Source organism: Parambassis ranga, chromosome 12 (assembly GCF_900634625.1).
Source record: "Parambassis ranga chromosome 12, fParRan2.1, whole genome shotgun sequence".
NCBI classification, from domain to species: Eukaryota; Metazoa; Chordata; class Actinopteri; family Ambassidae; genus Parambassis; species Parambassis ranga.
This window is the reverse complement of record NC_041032.1, coordinates 549,514-572,534: the sequence shown is the minus strand read 5'-3', so window position 1 is coordinate 572,534 and position 23,021 is coordinate 549,514. Positions and strand designations below refer to the sequence as shown.

General features: G+C 41.9%; 1 protein-coding gene across 1 annotated transcript; it reads right to left on the bottom strand.

The window, feature by feature from the left end:
• Positions 1-3,573: 3,573 nt before the first annotated feature.
• On the bottom strand, positions 3,574-21,124 carry mbd2 (methyl-CpG binding domain protein 2). Its single transcript, XM_028417655.1, has 7 exons — positions 20,616-21,124; positions 17,739-17,898; positions 15,855-15,995; positions 15,029-15,119; positions 14,745-14,922; positions 9,738-9,870; positions 3,574-3,949 (listed from the first exon to the last, which is right to left on the bottom strand). Exons 1-6 carry the CDS (start codon positions 20,726-20,728, stop codon positions 9,753-9,755), a joined length of 801 nt encoding a protein of 266 aa, XP_028273456.1. The 5' UTR covers positions 20,729-21,124; the 3' UTR covers positions 3,574-3,949; positions 9,738-9,752.
• Between the last annotated feature and the right edge of the window lie 1,897 nt (positions 21,125-23,021).

Here is a 23,021-nt window from a genome sequence, read left to right as displayed (position 1 = left end):
TTTACACATAGACTCACATAGAGTCATAGCTGAATAATTACCTGAGATTTGTGCATGAGACACTGAGAAGAAAGTCTGAGTCCAGTCAGGTCCAACATGCCTTCATAAAAAAATGTCACATTTCATTAATAATACAAGATAAAACATTAACATTACCAGAACATATGGACACATTTGACACATTTTTACGATTGAACCAACAACGTGAGGTTGCAGGGTTGAGGATGGTGTGGTGAGGATGCAGGGTTGAGGATGGTGAGGATGCAGGGTTGAGGATGGTGAGGGTCAAATCCCCCTAATGCTGCAGCACCTGCTGTTAAGTTTGGCTTTTAGTGGTAGTTGGAGTTAAGCATTAAAAGTACAGGTGAAGATTAGGCATTAAAACAGGGTATGAGGTTATCTTAAAACAAACTCTGCAAGGAAAGCTGTTATCGTTCCTTTTTACTTCTTTTACTACTTAAAGACATTTGTTTCATACTGGTACATCCTTTCATTTACTGTTGAGTACAAGCCGCACTGTTGCACAGTTTCTATACTATATATAGCTGGTAATGTATAACAAAGTATTAACTCTAACTCTACTTTACAGTTTTTTCAGTCGCTAACAAGCATTTGTCCAAACAATTGTCACATTTTTACAATGTGCACAGAATCGGTGTGTTGTGACCTTACCATTCACACATGTCGTGTCGTTTTCACACAACATGCAGTCAGTAAACACATTTCTACAATGCTTACATTTTCTTAACAGATAAGTGATGGATGATGGATAAAAAAAATGATGGATCATTTTTGTCTTTTTTACAAATGTTAGCACACAACACAGTAAAAACAACAATATTCCAAACCTTAGCTACAGTATAAAACCTCTACTTCTGCAACAATATCAGCTCAAAAACAACACATCAGATCAAAACTAAGCTGATAATTATCAAACAATTTAATAATTGACAAACAGCTGATTTATGATGGATCAATTGGGCCAACCACAGCTGATTGTAGACTGGATGCAGAGGCAGGTGCTGAGGATTCTTCAATGGAATTGACACATAAAGGAGGACCTTGAGGGGTGATGTTTTTGGGAGCGTACACATGAAAAGACAATCAAAGTAATGTCTGGACGAGGGTTCAATCTCGCCAAAAGGCGTCAGCGAGGACGGAATGTTAGAGGTAAAAGGGCCACAGCTGAAGTACCAGGACAGAGAGGGGCAAACATCACAATGTGTGCACTTGGAAATACTGGACTGATCCATCATAGATGTCAGATTGGACCTACTATACTGAGTGACCTTCACCAGCACCTGGTTCCAGAGCAGGATCAGGAGGGAGATGACGATATTTGTCATCACCTGGGACAATGTGGCTTTCCATCACTCTCAAGCCATCACAACATGGTTTGAAGTCCACCCAAGACTGGTCCGTCTCTTCCATTCACCCTATTCACCTGTTCTCAATCCCACAGAGTTTTTTTTCTGCATGGAGGTGGAAGGTTTGTGACCATCAGCCACATGACCACATGTCACTCCTTGATGCCATGGATGCAGGGACATTGCAGTTGAAGACTGCCAAGCATGGATCCGTCATACCAAGCGGTTTTATCCCCGGTGTATCGCCTTGGATGACATCAGATGCAACGTTGACGAAAACACATGTTTTTGTGTGACAGAATGATTTCACTTTGAGTCTGATTTCCAGTGTTTGGGTGAGAAGTGTGTTAGAGAAAGATGTATTGTATTTTGAAACGAAGTGTTAGTGTATATTTAACAAAATGTGCTTTTGAGAATAAAATTAAACCATTTGGTGTCTGTGTTAAGAGTTTAGAAAACGATCTGAAGAGTGGGTAAGCTCTTGTTAGCCATTGAAAAAAACTGTAATATATGGTGTTAAAAAAAACAAGGTGGACCTATTGTCCTAAATGTACATGTGAACATACTGTATATGCATTTGTATAGATAAGTAATATACATATATCAAACAGGATGGTTGATATCTGGTTACCGTGGCACTTGTCAGTGGCTGGGATATATTAAGCAGCAAGTGAATACCTGTCCTTAAAGCTGATCTTTGAAGCAGGAAAAAAATGTACAGTAGACTTTGACAAGGACCAAAATGTGATGTTAGACGACTGGGTCAGAGCATCTCCAAAACTGCAGCTTTTGTGTGTTGTTCTGCAGTTGCCAGTATCTATTAAAACTGGTCTGAGGAAGGAAAAGAGGTGAAACAGTGACATGGGTCATGGGCAGCTAAGGGCTGAAGGCCAAGGAATCGAGGCTGGTCTGTGTGACAGAGGACTGATAGGAAAGTGTCAGAACCAACTTTGTTTGTGCATAAGGGCTGCATAGTTACAGACTAACCCCCATCCTCTGCTACACCACACATCAATGTCAGCTGCCTTGCATGCCTTGCACTTGTGAATAATCTCATCTGTAGAACATTGAACTCCAAATAGTTTGAAATGGTTTTATTAGTCTTTCCAGATTGATGTGTGCAGCAACAGCTGCTTCCCCAACACCATTGCTTATGTCTTTCTTTGTTGTCATTGTGTTAACACACACCTGGATGTTCCAAAGCAGCAAACTGCCAAAACATCTGTTTTTATAGAGGTCTGTACACCTGCTGATGATCAATTCATCAAGGACTGATCATCAGCAGCACCTGCTGCAGCTCACTCAACTAATTCAAGCCTAGAAGCAGAACTAATGATATGGTAAAATATGTTGCTGTATGTCTAAAAATTGTATTTATTGATTTTTTGGCGGGTGGGGGGGGGGGTACTAACTTTTAAACATGACTGTATCTTTAAACATACATTGCATGTAGGTGCAAATCTAGTACAAATTACCACAGAATGTAAATTATATGTATTATTGGCTGATATTTACATTTAAGACAGTGACTAACGTAGCATGAGACGATGCAGCCATGTTATTGGTGTGTCTGAGGTATGAAATGTCCCTTTTTCTGCGTTTGATATGGTTGACTATTGTCTGCAAACAAGCATGGAGACCCCCTTAATGCTCGTTTGCAGACAATTATAGTCAAAGATGGATATGAGAGGGCATTTACCTCCAGACTTTCACCTAGAGGGCTATGAATTTAAGAGCTTCATGACCATTTACACACCATCCCTTCAGTTGTGTTTTCCCTTATAGTTTAATTTGACACCCAGATCTGTGTGTAGTACAGAGGTGAAGGGCCCAGCTGTCCATAGTAGTGGAATTCACTTACCACCACTAACACACTTCACTGTCCAAAACATATCATCAGAAACAAAGTGGACCAACAACTGACTGTGAATATAATTATTTATTTACTCCAATCCAAGAAGTGTACACATATGTAAAGGTATAAAATTTGTTTAAATAAGCAATTGTTCTATTTCATAGTCATGTAAATTTCCATCATTTAGACTGAAACCCCTGAAGACTTCTTTAAAAGTGATGACATAAGACACCACAAACAACAAAAAATTTATTAAAGGGCACAACGAACGTTAGTAGAGTTTGCAAAAGCTGTCCAGCAGTTTGCTACCTGACTTTGGAAAGGGTTGTTTCCATCAGATTGTTTATTAAAAAGAAAGAATCTGAAAATGGAGACAAGATAAATGCTTGTTAAAAAGTTTGTATGGATGAGAAATGGCAGAGAGGGTTAAAGGCTGGTAGATGTGGAACTTATTGCTGCTGTAGCTCATAATGTTGCTATAGGCTTCAGATTTGTTACTGCTAAAGTTTGTTGTGATATTGATGCCATTATTGCTGTAAAATCACTTCAGTCTCCAGATAGTGACAGATGTCCAGTGTGATGTCACGGTGAAAAACGGAAGGTTAAAACAATCACCCACTGAGGCAACGGATCAGGTGACCTTTTAGTCTGCTGGTGGACTGTTTGGTTTGTTGTCTGGATTAAGATGAGGATGGTGATAACCCTGAGGCTGGTGAACAGAGGAACTCTAGGAAGAGAAAAGCAGAGAGATATAATGAGGTATTAGTGCTGATAACCTCACAGTTTACAAAGAAAGCTTGAGCACAACAAGTCCCTTTTTAAAGTTCCAGACTGACCAATCACCTGTAGGCTTCTGTTAACTGAGACTGTTACAATCATAACAATAACAACAATAACTTTGCTGTAACAATAATAATGGTTCCATGACATATGTCCTGATGCTAAAAGAAATTTACAAAAAAAACAGTAAAACAACACTAATACAACTTAAATACAATGTGGCAAGAATACAAGAATAATGAAACTTAAGCTTTCAACAGGTACATTGAGTGAGTAACCAAGTAAACACCAGATTAAGACTATTATACATTCATTATAATAATGGGTGGTAATGTCCTACATCAACAATACCACGGTTAATACTATGTTTAAGTAATAATGCATTGAATATTATAGGATGTCATGTAACATAAAAAACCTTATATCAGATTTTATAAGCTGTATAAATACTTTATTAGGCCATATAACTGTTATTATTATGACCATTATTTATTTCATTTACTGCTTCTTATTTAGCATTTTGAATCCATTACCGTTCTGTTTATAACCCATCCACACATTATTTCTTTTTTTCCCTTTTACCACGTTCCAGCTTTCTAGTTCAAATCTGTTATTTATAATGAATGTCTTTCCACTTTAAATCATCATCTGTGCCAGTCTGAACCTCTCTGCTGTCTATTTTGACAGCAGTCTGTTCAAACCTCCTCCAACCATTCAAACGCTGAATAACCAATCGTTTATGTTTCTACCATTTTGAACCTATAATTTATTCGGATGTATCCTATTTTATAATTACTGATGTGTGTTATAGGAGACACCCCATCAATGATGTGCCATTGTGATTTCCTCCCTCCTCTCTACATTCTAAATACTTCAGTCTCTAGTTTTCCTTTAACTCCAGGCCCTCCATCAAGTAAAACCCTTTTAGATATGAAACACTTTTTTTCTGAATCCTGCTGTGCTCTACTCTGCTCAAATTCTTTATTAAACATTTTTGAATTATATAATTGTCATTAAGTCACTTCACCTGCATTTTATTTTGAGCCCCTCATTGTGAACTCACACTCAGTCCTTCCCAGTGAGAATGCAGGTATTTTGTTGGTGGCTTCAATTCACACCTATTGATAAACTGTTTGTTATCCTTCTCTGTTGTGCTGCCCTAGTGTTTAAGTGTATTAATGTGTTTGTTTCTGAATGTTTTCTTCCTTCAGTGTTTCAGTATTTGCATGTTTCAGTCTAATAATCCTCAGCTCAGTCTTAATTACGCCCTAATAATTAGAAAATCCCGATAATCTACTGCTTAATCAAGGCAATTCAGCTGACTGACAGCGCACACACACACACACACACAAAGATGCATGCATGCACACACGCACGCATTCTACAATTATCAGCCTAGCAAAAGACTTTGAAGCAAATAATTTTGTGTCTCAACATCCACTAATTACCAGCAGCTGAGGAATGCTGCGGGAGTCTAAATCAGCTCCTCTGGAAATTACAAGATATACAGCTAATAATTACACACACACACACACACACACACACAGGATAGTGTGTTCATGCATCTGTATCCAACGTCAGTGGTGTGAATCTTTAGTCTTGATCAGATAAAAAGGCCAGTCTGCACATTTAAAGAGACAGTTGAACATTTAGTGGGATCCTCTTTCTCATGTCTCACAATTGGAAATCAGATTTATCCATGTTTTCTGGGGTAAAAAAATTAGTCAAATGTAAATTCATAAGTGGAACATGACTAGAATGTGATGCAGTGCATGTTAAATCATGTGTAAGGCACATAACTGTCATCACCATGACCGATGATGTGTAGATTTTGCTGACTGTACATTCATGATGGATGTGTAATATTTGGACATTAATGTGAACTCACTGTCGTGTCCAAGAAACCAGTATTCAAGAAACCCATGTCTGCATTGATAGAGCTTATTAACACGGCCCGTTATCCTGCTTGAAGTATCCATCAGAAGATGGTAGGCTGTAGCTTTTAAACCAGGCTCAGTTGGAACTAAAAGGCCCAAGGTGTGCCAAGAAGATCTCCCCAACACCATTACAGCAACAGCCGGAACCACTGATACAAGACAGGATGGATCCATGCTTTCATGTTGTTCACATGCCAACAAACATGGCTGCAGTTACATTAGTGATCCAGTGTGAAATGTAGCTGAGAGAATAGAACCAGTGTGGCTGCTGCAGCTCAGCTGTAACCAGCGCCTATCGCTTCCCTTCTCTCAGTTCCAACCAGTCTGTCTCTGATGTTTGGCATTAATAAAGCATTTTTGCCTATAGAACTGCTGCTCAGTGGATATGTTCTCTTTTTTGGACCATTCTCAGCAAACCCTAGAAATGGTTCAGAGTGAAATTCTCAGTAGATCAGCAATTTCTAAAAAAAAAAAAACAAAAGAACTGCAACATCACTTACAACACAGTTTCTTCTTCATCTTGAAGCTCAGTTTAAATTTCAGCAGATCATCTTGACCATTTTAACATGCATCAAGCATTGAGTTGTTGCCATAAGACAGAATAGGTCAATACATCAATGTAGAAGCAGCATAAGGTCGATTATATCTCTATACAAACAGAAACATGACAGTCCAACTATGCATTAACCTGCGGGTTAATTCAGTCTAAAGACATTTAGCACTGTCCTCATGCTTTGTATTGTATGCCTCTCCATGTTTTCAATCTTTAATGCAACAACTGTACTTTCACTGGACGGCACCAGCTTTTCTTCTTCTTGTATGGCCCAACACTCAATGTGTGGAATGTAGTAACAGCAGTCACTGGAAGTGATTTGAGTGTGTGCATATTTTACATGTAACAATCAGAAAACCTTTGTACATAGTGAACAGTCGACTAATCTAACTATGGAGTTGGATGTTGCAGCACACGATGCCAGAGGCTGCCATCTTACTGTTATCATGTTAGTTATGATATACAGTATATTCTGCAATCTAACACTGTTTAATGTTCACATCCTAATCCATCCTATTTATAATTAGAATGGCACATTATGAATCATTGAAAACGCATCTATTTCTAAGTTTACATTTGCACTGTGTGATGATACAGTGAGGTTCTAGTACTCACTGCCTTTTGCTTGGGGCCTGATTGGAATTTAACAACAACAAAAAAAGCATTAAACAGGGTTTCCATGTTTATGGCAGTCCTACTTCCTTCTATTTACAAACAGGAGCACAACAAAGAGACCCATAAAATAAAGAGAAGAAACCAACGCAGCTAAAAAAACAACATGAATAAATAAGCAGGAAGCAGAAAGCAAGCGTTAAAACAGCAGGAAACAAACCACGCAGACTGAGAATTTGGTGAGGATTTAAAATGGTTGGTTCAGCAGCTTGAATAGACACATACACATACACACACACACAAAGAGGCTGGCCACTGCCATCTCCCTCACTGGTCCAGCTATAACAACCCATTAGTAATCACTCCTCGACTCTCAGTGGCTCTTTTTGCCCAAATGACTTCCATCCACCCAATCTGCATAAATCTGCATTAATTGACGATTTTCACTCCACAGAAAACAAATGTGCATTAAAAACGCCTCCTTATCTATCAGCTTTTAAAGCAGACACACACACACCATGCACCGTCCACACACCGCAGCCTCAACTGGCACAAAAACTGTATGTGGAGACAGGCACTATCGCTACAGCAACATTCAAAAAACATATCATGGATGTTGTAAAGATAGCACCAGAGGAAACATCTCTAATCTTTCTAGTTGGGACCAGAACAGATTTCTAGTCCCATTCCTGGTCCCTGAAGGATAAACCCCGGTAAGTTAAAAGGAGCCTGGCTGCAGTCATCTCTTGTCTCTGAGTCTCAGTCTTAAACTCTGTGGTACATCCCTTTTCACACTGATAGCAGGCTCTGGTCCACTGAGCTGTCCTGTTGCTACGGAGACCCTGACCTGGATAGGGAGCTGGGAGATATGATAGATGGATGTTTGTGCTGGTCAAAGCAGACTGAATACTGTACTACAAATCATGCACTGACATATAACATTAACACACACAACACAGGAAGCCTTCAATCACTTGCACCCTCTGGTCTGCTGCACCTCTCATCAGTCACAGCAGGTTGCTTAAGTATCTAGACTTCAGTAGTTTCTATTTCTTAAGTAGTCACTTATTTGATCAATGAGCAGTTTACTGCTGAGGTCTGCACTTAAGTACTTCAATTGTTAACTAGTTAACTGGTTGAGTTGTTCAATGATCAGGTTTTACTTAATCCTGGTTATGTTCTATGCTTGTAAATGCTCTCAATAACATGGATAAGACCTGCTCATGGAGTACACTGATAAAAACCATGGATCTGGTGCATGTATAGCCTGGCCAGCCATGCAAAGAATTAGTCTGGTGTCTGTGGATTCAAGGTGGATTTCAGGGTGCAGGACTAACAGACACAAAATAAACTGCCTCTGGATTCATTTGAATAAACATACAACCAATCAAAAAAAGCAAGTGTGGCGGCAGAGCGACAACAAAACTGCTACATCTAAAGCGGCATGCAGAGGCCCAGGACACCAGTAAATGACTGTTCTCAGTTTTGCTATAAATCCTTGAAAATAAGCACATCTGCAAATATTTTTGTAAGAGCCAAGCAGCAAGTCATGCATAAAGCCCACAGTTATGATTGGTACGATACGGTTTGTACCAAGTAGAACTGGCTTTAAAGGGAAGGGATTCCTGACCCATTTCACACAGAGAAAATTCCTTGACTGAATAGGTATGGGTGGCCAGAGTATGCATGTAACCACTTTTCTCAGGTTTCTGAACATGTTCTGCTGGTATAATAAAAGCTGTGTGCATGTTATCAGAGCCCTGGTTACTGTTGTGATTCTACAGGGATATGAAACAATAGGATCTCTGTTATTACCACCAGTACTACAATCAGTGTTTCAGATTACTATTTCATTATCAACAGGTTCTGTGCATGAGCTCCACAATGAAGGTCTGATACAGACAGCTAAACAGATGGTAAGGCGTGTCTACTTACAGTTAAAGCACTGATGTGGGCTCCAACCTGAACTCATGTCAGATGGTGGGCTGCTGACTCTAATAACCTTGTTAAAACTAGCTAGGTTGGTGTTTGCAACTGCACTAGAGTTCTGAACTAGTCATTTTCTCTAACTGACTGCAATGCACACTGACAAATATACTACAAGATGTAAACAGAAAGTGAAGAAAAATAATCAACCAGTTGTGCTAGTATATAAATGATTTATAGAAACAGTCAATCATGAATTGGATCTTTAAAAAAGTGATGTGAAGGTGAGGCTGGCTGTTTGACTGGTAGTAGGTCAGCAGTTACGTGCTTCAGTAGATTGTGGTGCCAGATCCCTCTCTGCTCCGAGTATTCACTGACTAAATCTGTGTGAGTAAGATGTCATGTGTGCTCTAATTACTAAACTGCATCTCCCATATTCTTAGATTGGATCAGATCAAATGAACCTGCCAGTTAAGTTTTTTAAACCATATCTTTCCTGAAACTTTCTTTCACCTCTTCTTATCTTCTCTTCTTATATTTTCCACTTCTGACTGATCCCACCTCATTTCACCTGCCTGAAAGCTGGGTGAGTTACCATGACAACTGGCTAATGTCAGCTATCATCTCTCCAATCCTATCTGCAGCTCATCTGCACATTTGAGAGGGAGTCTTTAACCTGTTCAATACGTATTTCTTCCACGTCTCACCTGTCTTGTCTGTCTTTAGGCCGTCTTCCCTTCAAGGAGCTCTCGGGTGTTTTCAGCAGCCCGCGCCAAACTGTCAGCCATCAGTGCCTCTTCCAGACTCCTCCTGGCCTTGTACACTTTCATTTCCTGCTCCCTGCATACACATACACATACACTTTCAGTCAATGCAAATTTATCACACCCCACAGACCAAGCCTGCACCTGAAGCATTCAATCTCACTGCAACAATGCTGAACAGAAAACATAAATCATATAGGCATCGAACAGCCATTAGCACGTGTGTTAGAAATGACACATAGCTTTTCTCGATTGAAAGTCATTCAAACCTAAATTATTCATTCTTTGGGGCAAGAATCAGGTCAGGAATGACAATCCACCAAGTTTGTCTTTTTTCTATATATATTTGAATTTGAAGTTTGCCCACTAACAAAGAAATGATCAGTCTACAATTTTAATGGTAGGTTTATTTGAACAGTGAGAGACAGAACAATAACAAACAAAGAAAAATGTATTTCAAAAAAGTTGCTAATTTACATTTTCATGAATGAAATAAGTATTTGATTCCTTCACAAAACGTGCTTTAGTACTTGGTGGCAAAACCTTTGTTGGTAATCGCAGAGGTCAGACATTTGTTGTAGTTGGCCACAGGGTGTTATTGTTCTGTCTCTCACTGTTTAAATAAACCTACCATTGGAATTATAGACTGATCTTTCTTTTGTTAGTGGGCAAACTTATAAAATCAGCAGGGGTTCAAATTATTTTTCTGTACATCTCCAATATTCATACTGAGGTTTACTGAAATGTTTACCTCACAGGATTGTTAGACTCTGTGTTCTAATGACAATAATCCCATGTTCAAGAATGACAAAATGTATTGAAAGTTCAAAATAGGAATAGTGGTTAAATTAAGCAAAATAAAAAGATGAAAAGGCAAAAGGAGAGAAGGGTGAGCCTAGTGTGGTGACAGAGGAAGAGGAGGAGAAAATATAAAGGGTATGAGGAAGGGGGGGGAGAAGAATGAGAGCGATTTAGGATGACAAGCACATTTGAGAGAGAGAGAGAGAGAGAGAAAGCAAAGTGGGAAAGAATGGGAAATTAATGGAAGAGAGAGATAAGAAAAGGAGGAGGAAGAGTGGAGGGAGGGAGAAGATATTAAAGAAGAGGAGACAGATGAGGAGGGAGTGGGATGGAAAAAGACAAAGGTGGAAAAACAAAGGAAAGAGGGACACAAGGATGCATCATTGGAAAGAGGGAAGAGATGAAGTGAAAAAGGAATAGAAAAAAGGGGAGGAAGGTAGAGAGTATAGTATGGAGTGTAGGAGAGGAAGAGGAGGGAAGGTGAGGAAATAAGAAAGGATTGTGAGAAGAAATTTCAAAGGCAAGAAGAGGAGAGGGAGGCAGAGAGGGTAGTGAAGGCAGTGATGTATTCCAGTGATTCTGCTGTAATGGCTTTGTCCAGCTGTTCTCTCTGCTCCGTTTTCCTCTGGACACACACAGACACACACACACAGTCAGAGAGCAGTGTGTCCCCACAGTGCCTCCTGCTGTCAGACTGTAGTAATGTGGTTTAGTCTGGCCACATGAGGACCAATCTGTCTTCAAATCAGGAGGAAAGGAGTGCACTGCCCCAACAACAGCAAGTGCCATCACAGGGATTCAAAACACAAATGTAGCGGTCCACTGTCCCCTTTGTCCCATGCAGGTTCCTGTCTGGGAGGCATATTTTCTGGGTGGCTGCCTGGAAGAATGAAATCTTTCTAAACGCGGAGTGATGCTGATGACGGAGGTAGCCCAGTGGCTTGCATGCTAATGCTTCTGTCCTTTCACAGCTGGTCTTTCTGAGCAAATGAAGGCACGTTTGTACAGATGGTAAACATTTATTGAATCAGATGTTTGCTGTAAATTTCCCGGTGTGTTTGCCTCTTCACCTTCCCCCTCCCCCTCCAACTCCTTCATGCTTCATTACTCCTCATTTCCATCACATGCGACAGTGATATCTTCCCGTTATTTGATCCCTAGATGCCACTCTGTCCTCTCTGAGAATACTTGTAGAATCTATATCCAATATTTAATGTATCCACTTGTGGTCCAGAAATTAGAAAGAGATGATGTATGTGTTTTTTATTCCAGGAGCATCTTTGCTTTTTGAAGGGGCAGCTTCTCCTGGGTAGGTTTGAAGGTGGAGCAGCCCAAAGAAGAAGCAGGGCTTTAGCTCCCAATCCCCTCAGCATGGTATTTGTGTGCTGGTACTTGGAAGCCAGCTGGTGTCTGAGCCCTGCCTCATTTGCACCTAGGGAGCAGGGTGTGTCGACTCAACAGCAGCCAATTTACATTATTGTGTCATATTCAGCAGGTGGGTTTGCTTTTTCAAAGGCTTGTTTAAAGTTGATGTTATTTGTCACTGTAGTTTGGATAAGGTTGTTATGGTTGTTGCAGTACAGAAGTTGATGTGGCGTGTAATAATCCTGTCCTCCAAGTCTCTATCAATCCTGTAGTTGTGTAATAATGTACTCCAACTACTGGCACCTGCTTGGCTTTGCAGATTCAGTGTTGCTCAGGGGACGTCTACTGCAAATGCAGATAAATTGAACTGATTCCTTTGCTTTGCAGAGGCAAGAGAAGGTACGTTTTGTCTGTTTGTCCCTGTAGGTACGTCACACTTCTTCTGTGAGACCTGTGACCTGGCTGTACTATAGGATTTCCATGCTGTAATCACTAAATAGCTATTGTCAGAGAAAATTTGGTAGAAATGGAAGTTTTAATGCCCCCTAAAGTGCCACCATCTGGTTTGGATGGAGCTTATTTAAATCTTCAAAAGCACCCTTTGGGGCGGCAATGAGTTTTGAGCAGCAAACGAATAATGACATTTTTATAGTTGCTGATAGGACTGGAAAGGGAGAAAGAGTAAGCATTTGTAAGCACTAGCATTAAAAAAATGAGGCACCAAAATGAAATAAAATGACTAAACTGGATGTGGACAGTGAAAGGAGTTTAATGTCAAAGGGTAAATTGTCTGACGGGTTGTGACCTGAGGAGCGGGCTCATGGCAATGATAATTCCTGTGATGTTTTGAGTCTGTGTCTGCTGCCTACACTTAGTAAAAATAGCTCATATGCAAACTGCTGAGCAGGTTCAGACTGCACAGTGCTCCTGCAGAGCGTGCCAGCGGCCACGTTCACAGGCCTCTACCTCACTGAACACTGATGACTACAATGATTACAGCAAGGTTAAAGATGTACTGTTGAAGGATGCCTGAGGCATACTGACAGTGGTTTAGGAGCCATAAGACGAGTGAAAGGTCCAACATGGAGGATCTGAGGATTCCTTTCAATTGCTGGAGTTGGCCGTCAGATCTGATAGATTATGATGATTTGTGTTGTTGCTGGAGCAGTTTAAAACCACAGTCCTTGAACAGACCGCTGTGTATCACTCAACAGAAAGTGAAGAAGGCAGCCAGACGGCGCTTCACTGGCACATGGCTATGTGCTAACAGTGGTATGCTTTCAGTGTAACCCTGTTTTGGTTCGTTTTTCTGAGCACATAAATTTAAGTATTTGCGAAGCAGGAAAAGCATGTATTTGGACACTGGAAAAAAGGACAGGCACAGCACTACATAGCAAAATTGGCATGGCTCAAATCTGGCTCACTTCAGTGCTCTTATTTGGCCCACTTGTGACGTGGAATGACAGTACTCAAGTGGCACATCTGAGCCACAAGCAGGCCAGACTATAGCCACATCTTCACCAAAATGGGCCACGAGAGACTCGCGTACATTTCTTTAGGTCTGTATCAATGCCAGAAGTGGGCAACATTTGCTTACTATCTGGGTTTAGTGTCATGATGTCTTAAACAGCTATAAGCCTCCACCCAGACCTCCCTATACTTAGCCACCCCGTTAAGCTCTTCCAGGGGAATAATAAGGTGTTCCCATGCCATCTGAGATATATATAAACCCTCCACTGCATTCTGGGGATGCCTCAGGGTCTGTTCCTGTTCCTGCATGGAACACCTTGGGAGGTGTCCTGGTGGAATCCTAGCAGGTGTCCAAACCACCTAAAACTGGATGTGGAATGCCAGCTATCACCAATGGGGCAGAAAATGGTTCTTTCAGCACAGACTGAAAGGAAGCTGAAAAAAGCAATGTGAAGTGAAGATCGGGTAAAAAAGACATTTTGTTTGCTGAGAAGTTGATGTCATAAATCTTAGAGAGCAGCATGAGGCACAGAAACTGCTCTACTCATTCATCCATCATTCATTAACCCGCTTTGTCCTGCAGTGCAGGGTCACGGCTAACTAGGGGTGAGAGGCGGGGTACACCCTGGAGGGTCACCAGTCCATCGCAGGGCAACATGCAGACAAACAACCATTCACACTCACACACAATTTAGGATGACCAATTAACCTAAGCACGTCTTTAGAATGTGGGAGGATGCCGGAGTGCCTGGAGAAAACCCACGGAGGCACAACTCCACACAGAAAGGCCCAGTCAGTCCAGGAACCTTCTTGCTGTGAGGCAACAGTGCTCACCACTGTGCCACCCATGTACTGTGCTCTACCCATGTAAGTGTATAACATGATCAGTTTGGTTTTAAAGCTACGTCCATTCTGCAATTTTCCCCTACATGCAAATTTGAAGCAAGTATTGAGGGTTCCGAGTGGCAGGGTTAGGAGAACCAATCACAGAGAGAGACTAATATCGGAGCATGTGGTGGAACACTTTGATGTCTAGTCTGATCAGGACCTCAGTCTCTACATTTTTGATGTCTGTCCTGTGATGTAGCATTGAAAACACACTGAATAGTACGTGCAAAAATGAACAAAAACCACAGTTATGGTTTGTTCTAACGGTTTGGGCAGATTATTGTACTGCCCCAAAACATTTTTAAACGTTTTTGGTTTGAGTTCAAAAGTTCTGCAAAGTCAGGACAAATGCAGTAGTGTTGTATGCAGGCTGTTATTATTCAATGTATTGTGGTAATAAAACTACATTATGAACGGGTGTCTCACCGAATGTGTTCATCAGTAACGGTGAAGGCCTTGCAGAGTGGCTGGGACGTGTTGAGCCAGATTGAAGGGTTCTTCTCAGCAGCCACAGATGTCTGTCCAGTGATGGGAACAGAGCTCATGTGCAGAGCACTGGCAATAGCTGACAGGAGAGAGTCATCACTAGAGTCTGGACCTACACCTGGGAGAGAGAAGGTGTGCAATATTGTTTGTATTTCCTGCTGTTGCAACTTATAAGGTCTGTTAAATTTGGGAGAGCCAGAAAGCTAAGCAAACTTGAGACCTACTCTGCAGTCCTTTGGGCAGGTCCATGGTGCGCAGGACTTGCTCTGTGACATCAGATGACCGCAGCCCTTTCAACCTCCTCTCCCAGAACAGCTGCAGGCAAAAGAACAGACACAGTTGGTAATCTGATCATCTGTAAGGCTTCAGATCAGCTTGTTTCAGTCTGATTCATTTCTCACATCTTTCTGAAACCACCTCAAACCTGTCACTCTGTAGCTGGTAGTTTGTTTTAATAGTATTTTCAAACTGCTTCAATGCCAAGAGGTGCCATGGTCAGACAGATATTCCGTTTGTTCTTGAGCATCAGGTCTGTTTGCATCTAAGAAGGACTAGTTCCATTTGTTGGTCCAACCACCAACTGAATGAGATTAAGCTGTCACAAATATCATTAAATCAAAAAATCAAATATCACTAGCACAATATAGACATCAGTAGAGACAATAACGGTTTCAGCCAAACACACGGCAGATGTGTTAACCAACAACTTTCCCAGTGCTTACTGTCTGCACTTTTCTATTTGTATTAGGCTACTTCGCTGAATACAGTTTGTTGCTTATTACTATTACTACTGTACTACTTTAAACGTAAAAGACAGTATACAAATAAAATGGAATTGACCTGAAAATACTTTTATCCCTGTTTTGTCTGTTATCACAATGTCTCCTGAACAACTCTGGCACAGTATAACAGAGTGTTATACTGCTGTACCTGTGATACACCAGCACCCTCCAGTGGCTCAGGTTGCCATGACAACCTGCTTTCCTACACACCATCATCTCTTGCTTAATAGGACATGGCTAATAGGATGTGTGCATCCCGGTATCTCACCTGTCTGGGCTGCTCAGTTGCTCTCTGCAGGTCCGTCTTCACCTTGTTTCCGGGGTAACTTGTAACCTTGGTAACGGGCTGTTTAAAGATGGATGCTGTTTGCCTGATTGGCAGAGCTGTGTTCAGGTCTGGTTTGCCTCCCTAGGTGAGACAAACAGGATTGCTTCTGACACATTTGGGTTGCTTTTCTCTGGTACCCTCCTTTGTTCATACCTTCCTTCTCTCCCCCTTCTGTCTTTCCCTCCTTTACTTGTGCTTTCCTTTCTATCCTTCTTCTTCCCTCCTAGTCAGGTTTACCCTTTTTACATAGGACAGACAAATAACAGACATTAATGTGTGTGTTTTGAGTGTAAAGGGTTAAATCTAAGCTGAGACAACAGGAAGTGTGTGTGTGCTCCCAAGCAATGATGTGTGAAAAGCACTAGCACAAAGCAGTGCTGAGTTACAAACCCTGTCAGTACAACACCAACACACAAACACACACAGAATAATGTTGATCAATTCCTTGTATGTGAGAATGCTAATGTCTGCCACACTAGACATCATAATATTTGTGTAGTGTACAACTCAGCTGACATGTGACAGTAGCAGCTAACAGAGGACCGTCAGCACGCAAGTACTATTTTATGCTGGCCTGAACACTTAACTATTTTGTTAACATAATAATTCAAATACACATAGTTTAGATCACAAAAATATTATAATATATAATATACTTTTATATCTTTTGCTCCTCCTTCAGCTAAAACAACTGGTGCATTTCCAGCAGTGAAACCAGTGGCACAGAGAGTCCAGTACTGTGAGCAGAGTTGAAAGCGGTTTATGAACGTCATGTCGGTGCTAAAACACTGACAGGTTTTGAAACCAACTAAAAAAACCCCACAGTACAGACAACAGTGTCAAAATGACCACAAACTGGAGCCGAACAACACACACATACATACGCATACACACAAATACACAGCAAAAGTGCCTCTGGGACATAGAAACATCCACATCAAAACTCCCAGAAGGCTGTAACATGTGAAGCAATGAAAGAGTTTTGATGTGCATGTTAGCACGTTTTCATCGCTGCACAGTAGGCCTTTGCTGAGTTAAGTTTGCTAACTACTGTAAAACAATAGTGTTACCTACAGCGTTAAAGCTGCACATTTGGCAAACTGCCTGTGTCTCGTAATTGCTCAATTTGTCACACTCACACATAGCTGAGGTCTTCAGCATGCTTTTTCCTGCATCACAGTGGATCACTCTGCATTCAAGCTGCGATAGAACATGCCTATATATGAACAGTAACTTAATTCATAGTCTACATAAAAAAAAGAATATACACTCTATACTAAAAAAATAAATACTGAATATCTGACATCAGACAATCTGACCTAACACACTTGTCTTGTTAACTATATCCATATTGGATTCATTGTAGACACATTATTCAGGTTGTATTTATATAAATTAACTACCAGATTTGACTTGACTTGGATTTAACTTAAAAGTTTATTATTTTTTAGCATTTATTGAGAATTGTATTTTTATTTTATTCTTGCTATTGTACCTTACCGTATATTTCTAACCTGTTTCTGAGTATGCATGGAGCACCTGGAATGCAAACAAGTATTTCTGATTCTGATATCTGAAAAAGCAGCTGCAGCCCAACCTGACTTGAAAACATATTAATTCACTCTGAAGTGCTCCAGCACTGATATGTAGGTACAAGGCAAATGATACAATAAAGCCACACACATTGCATGTGGCGGGCAAAACGAACAAACCACCCACTTCCTGTTAACTGACCTGCGGATCTGCAGCTAGTGTACGCTACACTGATAATCTGATAACACCACACCAAGCCCCTCCTACACAGGTAGGATCTATCAGTGTTACCTTGGCCAGGTTGTGTGGGTCATGTCGGAATTTCTGTTTGTTCTTCTGCATTTTTCCAGGCATCATTTTCCCTGTACGAAAGTCGAAACATGCCAGGTCCATTGTGTTTCCAAGGTACCGGGACAACTGAGGCTTACTCCTGAACTTCTTTCCTGTAGGACTGAAGGAATGAAGACAGAGAGGACAGACATAAAGACACTAGGATTTAAATACAGTTTTATAAACTGATATTTAACCATCTGAACACCTTTCTGCACCGGTTTCTGGCTGTTTTTAGTCCCTGTCATATTGTGTAGTTAGTGTTGGCTCTTTTTTAGTCTGAAACAGCAACATCATGGCTAGAAGGAGAGAGAACTCACCCTGTTTGTGCAGTGTAATGCTAATTTTAACAACCCTGTTATAATGGCATCAATCATTAAAGGGGGGAAACAACTGAAATAAATAAATAAACTGTAATCAGTATTTAAGATTTTTTTTCAACCAACAGAAAAAAACAAGTTTACTGCATACTAATGACGTAACTTTTTTATGTTTTAGAGCCTGTACCAACCAGTTTCTCACACTGGTCTACACAGCAGTGAGCCTGCAGATCAGCCAAAGCAGGGCGGAGTTCCAACACCTGATCACATGGACTCAGACCTTACTGATGGCCAAAAAACTGACTTTATTTACAGAAATGATGCGGCCTGTGATGGACTGGTGACCTGTCCAGGGTGTACCCCGCCTCTCACCCGTAGAGAGCTGGGACAGGCTCCAGCCGCCGTGACCCTGCACTGCAGGACAAAGCTGCTTCGGATAAAGGATGGATGGATGGATGGATGGCCAGGTTGTGAGTTGCTATACATGTACATTCAATGAGCACAGCCTGTGTATCGGTTTCCATTTGAATATTTTGCAACGCATGGCTAAGTAAGCATTAGTTCAGTTTTCAGGCTACTGAACTGAACATGAGCTGCAGAGTGAAAATCTTAACCAGCTGTGTCTGCTTTTCACTCAGCCATAAGTAGAGTTATTCTAGTTATGTTCCCTAAAAACTCAGTGTGTCGACTTCAGATGAGGGAAACTGTGTGTTTGTTCCTGAGAGAGAGAGATAACACCATCATTTCATTTCCAGATTTGCTTATCAACAGACATGGAGAAGAAAACATGGAACTCTATCTCCATCTAATCTCTAACAGGTTCTAATGCACTGAAACGTGTATGTTACATTAAATGTCTGTAGCTTTACACATAAAGACCACTGAACTATGATCAATCATTTGTCATATTATCCTCCGTCACACTGAGGGGTATCCCTATCAAAGTTACATGTTTGTTTGTTTGTGAATATTTCAAAACGAGGATAATTGTGCTGCAGCTGACTAGGTTGTGGTAAACATCCAGGAAATGGACGTTGAGCAGGTGAACTCATATAAGTACCTCGGTGTTAACCTCAACAACAAACTAGACTGGACTCGTAACACAGATGCACTGTACAAGACAGGCCGGAGCAGGCTCTATCCTCTGAGGAGGTCTTTTGGGGTGAAAGGGGCACTCCTGAAGACCTTCTATGACTCTGTGCTGGCATCAGTCACAGAGAGGAACAAGCTGGACAAAGCCGTCAGGAAGTCCAGCTCTGTCCTGGTCTGTTCAGGAGGTGGGTGACAGGAGGGTCCTGGCAAAACGGACATCCATGCTGGACAATGAGTCCCACCACCTGCAGGATGCCCTGTCAGCTCTGCAGAGCAGCTTCAGTGACAGACTGCTCAGGAGAGATTCCACCCTGCTGCTGTCAGACTGTACAATGAACACTCCTGATCATGTGCAGTATTCCTACACCACACTGTACAGTACATTTATTTACTTCTTGATGCACTGTACAGTTAAATCTACAAACCACTCATACCTCCATCATCTGTGCATGTTATCCTATCTTAACTCTATTGTATCTATATTGGTAGTTTTACTGTATTTGATCTTATTCTATCTTTACTGCTGTTGCAATAATGTAATCCCCATTGTGTGTAGGTTTTTTAAACCTTAAACTTTCTGGATCTTAAATGTTATATACCTAATGGAAGTGAGATCATCTCTTGATTTGGTGGTTTGTGAGCACACACCACAGGGTTTTGGGTGTGTTACCCAAAAACAAAGGCCACGATAGCTGTGATCGTTCATCTTGTTCCAGCATCTCAGTGAATATTAAATCCAACACAACTGTTCCAGCCCAGTATCAACGATTGTCAGCATGATTGTGTAAAGATGGAGCCACAGGGTGTAGCTGTTCTTCCAGTAAGTTGACCTGCTGACTGGTTCTCTTACTGGAACTGATGAGTCACAAACCAAACTGAAAGTAAAGCTTCTTGTTAGGCCGTCAGGATGTGACAGAGCTCAGCTGTTTCTGTCTCGGAGCTGGTGCTGCGACAAAGCCGACAATCAACAGGAAGTGAACCCTGCCTCTGTAAACCTCTGACAGCTCTGTGGCTGACCTGAAATGTGATGCACAAGTTGTGTTAGAGACATGCAGCAGATGTGCCCAAAGGAAAAGACAGGGGACACTGTCCAAAGCCCACGAAGCACCAGAACACCATGAGGAGACTGCAGTGAAAGCTGCCTGATGTAATGCACTGATGGCTGTGACCTCAGCCTTCAGGTTTGACAGTCTGACCCCTGCAGCCTCTGCTCTGTCTGTCAGCTGGAGTTCTGCTCTGATACTCTCACCTCAACAACCAAAGCATCTCACGTGTGTCTCTGTGTTATGGAGACGTTCTTACAGTGTTTAAACCTGAGGAACACCTGCAGGAAACATGTTCTGACCGGGTCCACGGCAGCAGTGCGTTCACACAGCTGTGGGTGGCGGTCAGGCTTATCTGACACAGTGATCGATCAGTGGACTACCTGTAGTAGTAGACGTCGCTCTTTCCAGCGCTCAGTCCGGACTTCCTGATGACTTCTTCTTTCTTCCACCCGGGCGGCAGAGCGGGACAGTCCGTCCTCTTCCTCTCCATCATCACACACTTATGGACTCAACAGTTTCTGCTAATCGAGTCGTATAAATCGATCAGCCGGTAACCCCGGATAAGGACCTTTCAGACAAGCGGCGTGGTAAAAACGGAGCGGCGGCGGCGGACGTTACGTTAACGGCGGCTCTCCCTCCCTCCGCCCCGGCTGTTTGTGCTGCTTGTTTCTTGTTAAATAGACTGAAAACCTTCTGTCTTGAACTGCGGGCTGGGACGTCCCGGGTTACACTTCCTCCATGCCTGAATTTAGTTCAGTTTACCTCCATGGAGAACGCACGGCTCATCCGATCTGATCTAAGCTGAACTGGACCAACGGCAGGCTGTGACGTCTGAGATATCACACACACGCACACATACGCGCCCTCTTAAAGATCGTCTATCAGCCGGGATGTTCACTCAGTTAGCTGGGACTCCCTGACGCACTGAGTCTGACGTACGGAAGCTGAAGAGTGTCAAGAGTGCTTTTTTCTCGTAATAAGCGCGCGACATATTTCGAAGTTAGAGTCGGTAGTTATGTCGCGCACATAGAACTTTCACGATGTTTCTGGTGCCCGTAGTTTAAGGCAGAGTGATCACTCGCTTCTTTTGTCCCTCCCTTCTCTCTGTGTCACTCTTCCACTGACGTCACAGGCTCTGCGTTAAAGTGGCCTGCAGGAGTCATGAACCCTGAAACCTCAGCACTGATGGACACAGTGCAGTGATCCTGAGTCTGTCAGCTGTGCTGCTGGCTAGGAGCTATAAGGAGGAAAGGCCTCCCATGTTCCTTCCCTTGCCTCCTATCCTCTAGTTTTAGTTCATCTCTACAAAATACTAAACACAGGCTGCTGAGGCAGCAGGCCTCAGGCAGCGGGAGGCAGGGATGACCGCTTCAGTCAAGTCAGAGGTTTTTCAGCACCTTTCAGTTTGTACAGGAAGTAACAAGAACACTCACTTCCCGTCAGATCTGATCTAAATTCTTGTGGCTCAAATTGCTCCAGCATTTTTTCTGTAGCCTATATCATTGTGCTCCACAGTATACCTGGGGCCTGTTCCAGAGAGCAGGCTTGACCAAAGTCTGGTCTGAATCCTGGGAGGACTTCCAAAACAGCTGAAGTGCAAGAGTGAGTTAGTGATGAAGACAAGCCCCTGTCAATACAGCTGTGCATTTCTGAACTCAATAATAGTTTATCCCAGATCCGACCTGTTACCAGAAAAAGTGCAAGAACAATCATCAAGTAATGTTTAAGATCAAGATTAAGGTTTAGTATTAATTCATATAATTATTAATACCCATAGGGAAATTACATTAAGATGACTCCAGTCCACTCTGAGGCAGCTGAGGTCCTTCAACATCTGCAGGACCATGCTGAGGATGTTCTCTGAGTCTGTGGTGGCCAGTGCCATCATGTGTGCTGTTGTCTGCTGGGGCGGCAGTCTGAGGGTGAAGGACATAAACAGACTCAACAGAACCATCAGGAAGGACAGAGGACCTGGACTCTCTGACAGAGGTGTGTCAGAGGAGGATGTGTCCAAAATAAAGACCATACTGGACTGTCCCTCTCACCCACTCCACACTGTGCTGACCAGCTACAGGAGCTCGTTGAGCAACAGACTCCGACTCCCACGATGCACCATTGAGAGACACAGGAAGTCATTCCTGCCTGTCGCCATCAAACTACAGAAAGCTGAACTTGGTCATACAGACATTGTACATTCAATACATACTGTTGCTGTATGTTCCTGTACTATGCTCTTCACCATGTATAGGTGTATACAGTAGTAAATGTGTTTCTTTACATACAACTTAGGGATTGAGACGTTACCTAGATATTTATTTATATGTTATTTTTAGCTCCATGCCATCCTCTGATTCTTGGTTAGTTCTGCATGTTGGTAACAAAAAAGAATTTGCCCTCGGGGATAAATGAAGGAATTCTGATTCTGTCCAAACAAATGGACATTGACTGAAATGGAAGACTACAAGGCTCTATTTAAATTCCAATATGAAAGGCTGAAGCAGGCTGTTCCTTAAAAATGGACTCAGGTAAGAGTGACTGCGGTGGTGTTGAAACTCTTGAGTAGCCCACATCAGAAATGTGTTGGGGTTGGAAAAAACTATCATCCAACTGGAAATTACACATAACAGACAACAAGAAACAGCTGACCCTCATTATAAAGGACAAACATTTTCAGTCAAGAAGGAAGACAAATACCCCGTCCACTAATATCCACTACACTATACTCTGTCCCGTCTGGTGACACTAAAACAAACTCCAGTCCGTATGGTGGCAGTAATGCAGCTTTA